We start from the raw sequence: 11,255 nt of genomic DNA, 5'->3' as shown, positions 1-11,255 counted from the left end.
GCGGGAGTATCCAAATATGTAAAGCCCAACCAATTGTAAAAGGATATGCTCAAAAATCAGGTATCGACTTCGACAAAAATATTCTTTCTTGTTGTTCTATTAAATACTATTTGTATTATATTAGGTATGGCTATGGCACTTGACTTGGAGTTGGAGCAACTAGATGTCTTTTTGCATGGTAATCTTGAAGAAATTTATATGACTTAACTTGAAGGCTTTGCCGAAAAGGACAAGAATGATTTAGTTTGTTGGGTAACCAAATCGCTTTACAGTCTAAAGTAGGTGCCAAGGTGTTGGTATAAGCAATTTGATTCCTTTATCATGAGCTTGGGTTTTAGTAAATGTGAAGCGGATTATTGTGCCTATATGGCTATACATACATTGATGATGATCACTTCATCATTTTACTATTATATATTGATGACATGCTAGTTGCAGGTACTAACAAAGAGAGTATCACAACACTGAAAGCTCATTTGGCTAGAGAGTTTAACATGAAAGATCTGGGGGTGGTTAATCAAATTCTTGGGATGATAGTATATAGGGACAGGAAGAATAGGAAAGTTTGGATAACTCAGAGGAGTTATGTCCAAAGGATCTTGCATCACTTCAATATGCAAGAGTCCAAACCAATTAGCATCTCATTTCCTGTTGGTCATAACTTGTCTTTAGCTCAGTCTCTAGCACTGAAGTGGAGAAGGCAGAGATGTCCCATATACCATATTCATTACTAGTAGGCAGCCTTATGTTTGCTATGGTGTGCACCAAACTAGACATCACACAAGTAGTGGAAGCAGTCAATAAGTTCATGGAAAATCCAAGGAGAGATCATTGGACTATAGTAAGGAGGATCCTTCGTTACTTGAAGGGTACATCTGAGCCTTCTATTTGTTATAGTGGCAGGAGATCATGATAATAGAAAGTTAACTACTGGCTATGTGTTCTCTTTAGATGATGGTGTAGTAAGCTGGACATCAAAGTTACAGGTTATAGTGACTTTGTCTACAACAAAAGCAAAGTATATTAGGGATGCAAACGGATCGAATCGGATTCAAATGGGGGTCTATTTGAATTCGATTCGATAAAAAAAATCAAATGATTTGAATTTGAATTCGAATCTGTCAGATTTTGTATTCAGTGGTTCAAATTCGACTCGGACCTTTTCATCGGATATCTGATACAGATCTGATTAGATTCAATTGAGCATTTTCGAATCAAATATCTGATTCGGATATCACCAATTTAACTTGTAACCTATGCATTATCAACAATTTAGCACACTTCTAACCATAAATTTTCACCAATTTAACTTACACTTAACACAAATTTAACCTGTAAAATTTCAGCAATTTAACTTCTTAATTATCAACAATTTAACATTGACTTCTAACATAAATTTAACATAAAAATTTAACTATTTCAGCAATTTAACCTGTGAATTTTTCAACAAATTAACCTATGAATTATCAGCAATTTAACATGTAATTTTCAACAATTTAAGATAAACTTCTAGCACAAATTTAACCTGTAAATTTTTAGAAATTTAACCTATAAATTATCAACAAATTTAGCATTTAATTATAGTACAAATCAAATACACTCATATAAAAACCTCAATGGATAAATAAAATCTGACTAGAACAAACCTAAACGGCTAAACCTATTCCATATGATCAAACTCATAGAAAAGGGAATGGAAAAAATAGAAGAAGGGGGAAGAAAGATTACTGGCGATGCTGTTGAGTCGTGAATGGCTGAATGCAAGGCAACTAACGATTAGTAATGGTCATGATTGGACCAAACGGGTGAACAAAAAGTCGCAACCTATGACTGGTCACCGGCGATGGCGGCATGCAACAACATAATGGCGTGCGGCAGCTAGGGTTCTTCGCCTTCTTCTCACTTTCACTTTTTCAGCTGTTTAGAAGTTAGAAGAGAGGAAGAGTTTAGGGTATTCAGACTCCACTTTTTAGTTTTTACTTTTGTTAGATAGGACCTCATTTTTAAATTTACAATTTTAGACCTATGTGATTAATTAAATTACATTATATTAGACCTATGTGATTAATTAAATTACATTATATTATTTTGAAACAAAATATTAAGATGGGGTATAAATGTCATTTCAAAGCAAATATCTCCCATTTGCGCTTCTTAATCAAACCCATGAAGCTATACTTTTTCTAAGATCTGACGTGTGGGTCTTATATCTTAAACAAACTATTTTAGGGGTTATTCCATAGTGTGAATGATAAATTGGATGGTAATCTCATCCATACTATGCCACAAGTAGAGAAATTCTTTTGTAACGCGGACAAAATAAGTGGAAGTTGGAGCCTAAGTTTCATTCTTGATTAAACAGTGAAGCTAATTAATGGAAAAACTTTAAAACTTGAAAAATGGAATAATTTTTTCTCAGAAAAAAATATATATAGCGACGCAAATCTGCCCAAAAGAAATAAGCATTGTGGATATTATACAAATTAGTGTCGATTGATTGATCCATTCAACAGTGCAAAAGAACACCATAGTCAGAGCAAATATGGGTGCTTTCAGAAACTCAATTAACTAGTAAAATCCCCCACCACAAGTTTCGCTGTTCAAACTTATTTTGTGTCCATAAATTGACTAGGTATTGTATATGCCGGATGACACCCATACTCTTTTATCTTCTGTTAATGGACCGGATATTGATTCAATCCGACCATCACAACAAGATATAATCCAATAAATACTTTTTTTTAAAAAAAAAAAGTCCAATAAATACTTTAAACTATTAAATAAATCTGTTTGTTTTGTTCAACCAAATCAAATTGATTTTGAATTTAATTCGATGAAGTCCAAACCCGGTCCATTGACGCCCCTAACTAGATATTGGGGGTAGCCCATTTCCATTCCCTTAACCCTCTGCAGTCTGCACCTCCCCAAATCCCTGGTGGTAAGTCGGAATTTGGTCGTTGATCTCCGCTACGTGTAACTGTGTAAGAGGGAGGCTGAGTTGAGGATTGGGGTTATAAGGTCAAACCGGTCAATTCCTTTATTCTTTGCTCATTTTGTTGGATTGTTTGAGCAGCAATAGCCGATAGAGACCAGGTGGTCAACACAACAATAACTTGTCCCTGTTCATATAGTTCTACTTTTTAGATGAACCGGTGGGAAATTCATGTTGGGCTCATATATTTCTTTATTCTGGTTTTTACTTTTTAGATGGACCGGTGGTAAATTCATGTTGGGCTCAAGTCTCTTCTCAAAATAATGAACTTAAGGCACAATGCTCAATTTTGGGATAGAAATGATGATTTTGAGACATGCATTTAATTTAACCCGGCCGTATGCCTTCATTAATGACACTGGTCATCATGCTATAACTTTGCCTTAACAAATATACCCCAGCCCCAGCCCCAGCCCCAGGTCCTTATCTGTGCAAATTAATCTTAGGCCTTAACTCTTCTAATTCAATTCAAAGCAAACTACTCAGTTCCTCGGGACCATCCAGATTCCAGAGGTCACTGAAGCTCTCTCTATCTCTATCTGTTAGGGAGGGTCTGCAGCTGGCGGCTATTGAGGAAGGAATCAAGCCTATAGGGTTGGTTGTTAATGCATAACAGATTATTAATTACCTTTTGGACCAATCCTTAGAGGTCCCTTGGCGGCTTCGTTGCTTCATTCATCATACACGTTTGGTGAAAGTGAAACACGCTTCATCTATTTCAATACCAATTACTTATCAGCTTTTCCTACATTTCCATTGACACAAATTCTGTTCATATTTTCCAGCCCTAACCATGATGAAACAACCTTTCACATAAAAAATTGCACCCCTATTACTGTGGTTGAAATTAATTCTTTTGTCATAGCTTTATTTGTAAGGTACGAGAAAAATAAAGGATAATTAGGTAGATAAAAAAACAAACAAAAAGATACCATAAATTAATAGAGGATAATTACGTAAAAAACAACAGTACCATACACGGACTTCTTTTTGTTTAGGGGTGCAATTTAGGTTTGGTTGGATAAGCCCAAACTTAATTTCAATTTGGTAAAAAAAAAAAAAAAAAGAACCCAAAACTTATTTGGGTTTGGATTGTGATTGAGGCAAAAATACTCTTAAAGAAGTCTAGAAGACTCCGATTGGGTTATGCTTGGCCTAAACCCGATCAAACCCGGTCCGATTTGCACTTCTATCCAAATCCCTGAATTTTCTAAAACCATCGTTACATTTCCCAATGCCGGTTTCATTCTGACAACAGGAGAGAGCGGAGACGCCGTCGCGAGAAACGCCGGTGGCTCCGATCTCTCCGCCCTGACGCCCCTCTTCGTCTCCTCTAACATTCCCTTAAACCTCTTTTAGCTCTCTGTGTAATCTGGTAACTCCTCTCTCTCTCTCGTCCTCCCTTTGATTCCCGGCTAACAGTCTCACTCTGAGAAAGGCTTAAAACGCCTCAAGGCTGAAACTCCCCAAAAAATGAGGCGTAGCTGTAGCATTTCTCTCCCAATTCTAGTTGTTCTCTCGGCCATCGCGTACATATATTATACCACCGTCTTTATTTTTATAGAAGGTTGGTTCGGTCTGAGGACATCTCCAGGTCTCATGAACGCCGTTATTTTGACGGTGACGGCGTTCATGTGCATCTTCAACTACGTCATCGCGATCGTGAGGGATCCAGGCCTTGTTCCGGCTACTTTTATGCCAGACATTGAAGATGCAGAAACACCGGTTCATGAGATCAAGAGGAAGGTAAGCACGGCTTCGTTCAGGGTTTTTTTCCATTCCTTTCTCCTTCTCCATTGTTGTTTTGGGGATTCTGTGAGGGGGGTTTCTGTTTTGTGCCGGTATTTATTAACAAGTTTGAATTTTGAGAACTAGGGTTTTCCTTTCTTGCATTCGTGTTTCTGTTTTCTTCACTTTGAGCTTCAACATTTTGGCTGATTCTTCTGTGATCGCTATTGCATTGTTAATCGGAGTTTTAATTCTATTCGCAATGATATGCTCAACTGAATAAATCTAACTAATTTGGACCTTGACATGCAATTTGGCTTGTTAAATCCGCTGTACTAACGGTTGAGCGGATCTCAAATTTTCAATAGAGTCCTGGTATAAGGATTCCCGCGAATTGGTGCATAATCGGTTTACTAATGTTACTTGTTTCTGCAATTGCAACTTTTGAGCCATCACCCATTGGTAGGCTTTGAATGTACTTATGGGATAATGGTTCTTGGTTTGTTTTCACTAGTCTAATATAAAACCCGTAAAATAGAGCGTATATGTGCTATTATGCATTAACAAACATACTACTAAGACATAAATAAAGTAAAATATGATTACTAAGATGCAGCAATGTTGACAATATTGCAGTAAGGCGCCTGCCTTGTGATTTTTGTTGTCTAGGTGATATCTTGACAATTATTGTTTGAAGATTGAACGAATACCCACAATTATACATCCCCTGATTGACATCATCCCTGCTATTAGTTTGGAGTAAGATACAGAACAAGGACAAGAAAGGTGTCTGAGATTAGGCCTGTAAATAGAGTGAATTCGAGCTGAACCATGCCATATATGAACTCGAACTCAATTACAAAAATTGCGGTTCAAATTCGATTTGATATTTGATGAATATTAAATATTTAAAACTAGCAATCAAATTCAATTTCAATTTAAGTAGTTGAACATTTGAATTTGATTCGATTCAAATTCAACCGATTACTTATAAGGTTCGCATCAACATTGGAATTTGAAAACCCTAACACAGAGAGGTGGAGGAAGCAAGAGTTGGGATTGAAAACTGGCCAAACAGATGAAAAAAATAGGGCACCATTTTGTCTTTGTTTTCAAAGAAATAAAACAGAATGATTCTCATTGATGAATGGAAAAAATAACAAACAATGAGGGGAATAATGGTTAAGAGAAGAACAGTGAACATGCCTGATATGAAAAGGTTTGTCCATAGTTTGGTAGGAGGAGCTGTGGTTGTAGTTTGCACTTTGCAGAAATGCTTGGAGGAGGATCAAAAGGAAGCTCATAGAAGTTCTCAGAGGAAGAATGAAAACGAGGCTTGAGAATAGCCTTCTTAAGCCACAAGGTGTCTCTGCGGCCATGCCATAGTTTTCAAGGCACCAAGGCGAGGCTAGGTGACAGGGGGGCGTGTTGTCGCCTAGTTGCCTAGGCGGTGGATTTTTTTTTTTTTTTTAAGTAAAGCCATATATCCCAGGGTTGTTCCGTAGGTTCTATAACCATCTTTCATTCTTTCCTTAATAATTATCCATAATTTTCATAAGAGAAGTATAAATTTCATGTTTATGTCTAGAGAAAATCAACATTTTATGAGAAGAAAAAGAACAAAGGAAAGAAAATTCAAAAAATATAGGGGCTGAACCCCTACTTTTGTTATAGGAAAAGAAGCAAAGAAAAGGTGGAAGAAGAAAATGTGTTGATTAGACAAAATTTTAAGTTCCTCCCTTGCTTATTGGTTCAGGTTTTGAAATCTTCGAGGGTTCAATCAAGGATCAAAATTTCGATACGATACGCCCCGTATCGGGTGTATTGTATTTTGGGGTCCCAATAATACACTTGTTTATAGGTGTTTTCAGGGACCAATTTTTTTAAAATAATATATATATATATATATATAATGAAATTGAAAACCAAATAAATAAAAAAATAAAGGGAGTATCGTTATAAGTACCAATACACCTCTGCTGATACACAGAGGTGTATCGTTACTTTGAACCATGGGTTCAATGGTTCAATACAGCAGTTAGCAATGTTTACGTTGATTAAACCCTAACAAATAAGAAAATAATAAAAAGAAATTAGTATATAAACACATAAAATGGATATTCTACTTGAATAATGTCTATTTTATAATTATAATGTCAAAAAATTAAAAATAAAAAGGTATTTCATAACACAGTGCACAAAACTGCTTGGCAACTGGGCGAGAAGAGCCTCCAAGGGTGCCTTGTCACCTAGGCGTCGCCTAGGTGCCCGCCTTGACAACTATGGGCCATGCGATTGCTCTCATTGCCATGCCTCTATTTACTCCCTATTTCCTCTTAATAACAAAGAGAGTGAAGATGCGATGGTTATAGAAATAATAAAAGAAAAATAAATAAGGCAGCTGTTGTCTTGGGGAATGGGGATTACATTACACTGCTTTGTCTTTTATGGCTTGTAACCTTTTATTATAGGCTAGGCATAGCTGCTTAGGACACTTGATACAGTGCATGGGGATTAGTTTTGATAATTATTATATATTATATTTATGTTTTAATTGAATTCAAATATTTATCGAATTGAATCAACATATATTTGAATTCAACCATTTAAATAATTGAACTATCTGAGTTCAATTCGATTCCATTGGATCTCGAATACAAAATCAGATAATCGAATTCTGTTTATGCCCCTATCTGAGAATTTGAGATGAACCATATGATCTTTTTTCTTTCAATATTTCTTTCTTTCTTTTAGTAGGATTTAGGGTTATTTCTGATAATCTAAGGTGGTTGTGATCCTATCATCTTTCTTGAATTGTTTCCAAATACGTTTTATGATTGAGAGGTTATCTATTAGTTATACTGAGGTGACCATCTCCTGTCCATGAGAAGTTTTAGATACTGAGGAACATTGGAATCTGGTTTTGATTATTTTTACTTATTTATACCAGCATTTTATGATGTATTTTTTGACCAGTAGTTACACTACTTGGTGAAGTAGCCACCACATTTGTTGTATGTGGCCACTTAGGTGGGGTGGCAATCTAACATAGGTCTCCATGAATCACATTTCAAAGGGTCATTACTCAATGATACTGATCTAATTATTGCCATTTTTCTTTCGTTCTTTTTTTTTATTGGCACCAAGTAGCCACTATCAGACCAAAACCCACGTTCTCATACTTGTTAGCCCAAGATTTTACTGTTACATCACCCAATGTCCTCTGTGGCTGTGGATCACACTTCCTCATATGAAATTTCTTCTGCTGTCATTTGGAGGGAAGACGGGGGGGTTTAAAGCTAAAATAGGTTTTGTGGTTATAAGTTATAACATGTCCAGCCTGGAAGGTCTTATGAAACTGTCTTGATTGGTCATCTCATCCCCCTACATGACTATCAAAAGGTGGGCTGCCTAATGAAGATGGCCATAAGGCCAGTTTGGAAAATATCCAGAGATTGAATAATGCTTCAAATCTTCAATGGGCCAACTATTTTACCTTTATGGTTGTGACATCAGTAATTTTGTCCTTTTTTTTGGGGGGGAGGGCAGGGGGCGGGTATTATACTGTGCAAATAATCTATCTTGTGAACCTGTTTTGTCTAGATAATATGCCTTTCTCTATTCAAATTCAAAATTTGTCATGCATTCTATTGTTTCATTTTCAGATATTGCATTTTTGTTTTTCCTTTCATTTATATGCTTCTACTTTAAGAGTTAGTATCCAAAGTTTTAGATAATCTATTTCATACCAGTGAATTAGTGTTACAATGAAATACTAAGCTACTTTTTCTTGGTTACCCTTACAATTTCCATCTCTTGATTACTGGCTCATAAATTTCAGTGGTTTAGATTTTAAGGAGCCAAGTTTCTAGTTTAGTCTGTTTTTAATATGGAAAAAATTTCTTTTCTTTCTTTCTTGTTTTTTTATTTATTGTTTTGAAGTGTGTATGAGTGATGGCTATTAGTGTGAAAGGGTTAGTGGTGGATAGTAAGTGCAGATGACCAAGGTTCAAGGGGAGCCATAGTTAAATTTATGTCTTTTGTAACTGCGTAAGTGACTACTTGGGCATTGTACTATGTTAACTATATAGATTGAAAGCTTACAATGTACAGGAACTAGTCTTTAACATAACCATATCTGAACTCCAGAGTAAATAAAATTTCTTCCGCATTTCATTCAACAGAAAGATGGTGTTTTTTCTTTTTTTTTTTTTGGGGGGGGGACACATTCAAGAAAATGTAGACTGTACAAAGTATTGAAAGGATAAAGGAAAATGAATGGAAAATCAATTCCCCTCTTTATTTAGAAGCATCACTTATGACTTTAGTCCTACATATTTATGGACTTTCTTGCAGGGTGGAGATCTGAGATATTGCCAGAAATGTTCCCATTTTAAGCCACCCCGTGCACATCATTGTCGCATTTGTAAAAGATGTGTTCTGCGAATGGTATGTATGAGCTACACAGTAACTACTGCCTTTTTGTCTCAAATCTTTCTGGATCATATGGTAAAGAGATGGTCCTTCTCTTGAATACAGGACCACCACTGCATCTGGATAAATAATTGTGTGGGCCATGCAAACTATAAGGTTTTCTTTGTCTTTGTATTCTATGCTGTAATCTCATGCATTCATGCACTGGTATGTTTTTTAACCAATTGGTATAGGGATTTTTCTTTGTGATTTGTGACTTTTCTGTCTAGATATCATGGGCCAACAGCCTATGCTGTATCAAAAAATAATACATGTTCTGTTACCAGGTTTTACTTTTTGGAAGTTTTGTCCAGGATGCTCAGAAGGATGAGGAGCAGATCAGAGATTCCACCAGAACCATTTATGTAAGTAGTAGTTACAATGCCCGGGGTTTTAAAGTGATACATCAAACTTATTCATCAAAAAAAACGTGATACGTCAAACTTAAAAAATAAAATGTTATATCTGTCAATATTTTGGCTTTGCAGATCATTTCTGGACTTCTGCTTGTCCCTTTGTCTGTGGCCTTAAGCATTCTCTTGGGTTGGCATATATATCTTATTTTGTGGAATAAGACAACAATTGAGGTTTGAAGAAATTTATAGAATACAGTTAGGTTACTGTTTTTCTTTCTGCTGATCACGTTGGTTAAGGATCCTTTTCTCTGCATTTGTTGGTTATTTCCTATTGCAGTATCATGAAGGAGTGAGAGCAATGTGGCTTGCAGAAAAGGTTGGCAATGTCTATCAGCATCCATATGACCTTGGTCCCTATGAGAATCTAACATCAGTAAGAACATTGTTCTTTATGCTTTCTTCATTATTGCATGGGTTTTCTGATGTCCCAAAGAAACTTCTGGCTTGTGAGCTTATGAGCTTATAGCCTATTGGGGGGTGTGTATCATTTTCATGCTTCCACCACCATCTGCATGTCTGTCCCTTCATTGTCTAACAATAACCTTGTTAGCTGGAATGCATTTAATCATGGCCAGTGGTCTGTCGTGAAAGACCGTGCATATTACCAACACATAAAAGCATGTCATGAGAGATAGTGTTGGATGTCAGATTAGTGTTTTCTTGCAATCTAGAGCTGTCTTATGGGTATGGGTGTCTATCGAGTTTGTAAATGTCATTGACCAGATTGCAACTTATTCTTACTTTCAATGTAAAATGGGTTTTGTGTGATCTCTCCCCAGGTGTTGGGTCCAAACATATTCACTTGGCTGTGCCCCACGGCAAGACATATTGGTTCAGGTCTACGGTTCCGAACAGTCTACGACAAGATGGTCTCTGCATCAACCATGAGATAACGTTTCAAATGGCTTAGTTTCGGTTTGTTACAAGCTATTCTATACTCAAGCGGGAGACGAGGGAGGCCCTTGTTCATCAATAGACAAATGTAAGGTGGTCTTTTTCAACCTGCCCAGCATGTAAATTATTTTCTGGGTATCTCGTGATTGTAATGAAATCAAACGAGGTCCCTTGTTCATCATCATAACCCAACATCCAAAGCCATTGTTTTTTGTAGCTGTTACACGCACAGATTAGGTCTTTTGATTTATGAAGCTGTTACAGGCATTGGGACATAGAGAGCATGCAAATGATGTAATTGTCTGACTTAATATGTGAAAAGGGAATTGTTTTACATTTACTAGCTTATTTATCAAGAAAAGGGGAGCCAAAGGAAGAGAAAAATGGAGTGAATTGCGTTCCACATAAAGAGACAGGCTTGTCATTTTTGTAAAATTTACCTTGAGGTTGTAACTGTAAGTACAACATTAAATAATAAAACCATGTGATTCTTTTTCTTTCTTTTATCTCTTATAATTGATTGCTTGCTGCCCTCAATATTCTCGTTCTTTGGTTAATGGATTCTACTTTCTTTGAGCAGAAAAGAGGAGCTTATATTATATTAACTAAATGATACAATGCGTCGACTCCAGAGTCCAGAGTAATCATGGGCCAAAATCATGATTTACTGCAGTCTAGACGCCTGGTGAACCAAAATCATGGGCCAGTAAATTGTTGTCTGATTACATATACAAACTTCACCAAGTCAACTT

The 11,255-nt window shown here is 36.3% G+C and overlaps 1 protein-coding gene across 3 annotated transcripts; it reads left to right on the top strand.

The window, feature by feature from the left end:
• The first annotated feature begins 4,198 nt into the window (after window positions 1-4,198).
• Window positions 4,199-11,007, top strand: LOC104601059 (putative protein S-acyltransferase 16). 3 transcript variants are annotated; one of them, XM_010264250.3, is made up of 7 exons: window positions 4,199-4,738; window positions 9,077-9,169; window positions 9,260-9,310; window positions 9,481-9,558; window positions 9,682-9,780; window positions 9,887-9,982; window positions 10,389-11,007. In XM_010264250.3, the coding sequence occupies exons 1-7, from the start codon at window positions 4,466-4,468 to the stop codon at window positions 10,500-10,502; spliced, it is 804 nt and encodes a 267-aa protein (XP_010262552.1). In that variant the 5' UTR covers window positions 4,199-4,465; the 3' UTR covers window positions 10,503-11,007. The 3 variants fall into 3 exon arrangements, with proteins under 3 accessions (XP_010262552.1, XP_010262553.1, XP_010262551.1); XM_010264249.3 differs by having other exon boundaries at window positions 4,204-4,738; window positions 9,260-9,361; XM_010264251.3 differs by lacking the exon at window positions 9,260-9,310.
• Window positions 11,008-11,255: the final 248 nt, after the last annotated feature.

Source organism: Nelumbo nucifera, chromosome 2 (genome assembly GCF_055504915.1).
Source record: "Nelumbo nucifera cultivar China Antique chromosome 2, China Antique-T2T, whole genome shotgun sequence".
In the NCBI taxonomy this organism is placed as follows: domain Eukaryota; kingdom Viridiplantae; phylum Streptophyta; class Magnoliopsida; order Proteales; family Nelumbonaceae; genus Nelumbo; species Nelumbo nucifera.
Note: the sequence above shows the minus strand (reverse complement) of the source record. Positions and strands in the feature narration are given on the sequence as shown.

What these genes read in the sequence shown, in the direction of transcription:
- LOC104601059 (XM_010264249.3), top strand. Translation starts at nt 4,466, where the DNA reads ATGAGGCGTAGCTGTAGCATTTCTCTCCCAATTCTAGTTGTTCTCTCG. An exon ending in TTCATGAGATCAAGAGGAAG is followed by an intron (nt 4,739 to 9,076) that starts GTAAGCACGGCT and finishes ACTTTCTTGCAG; the next exon opens with GGTGGAGATCTGAGATATTG. An exon ending in AAAGATGTGTTCTGCGAATG is followed by an intron (nt 9,170 to 9,259) that starts GTATGTATGAGC and finishes TCTTGAATACAG; the next exon opens with GACCACCACTGCATCTGGAT.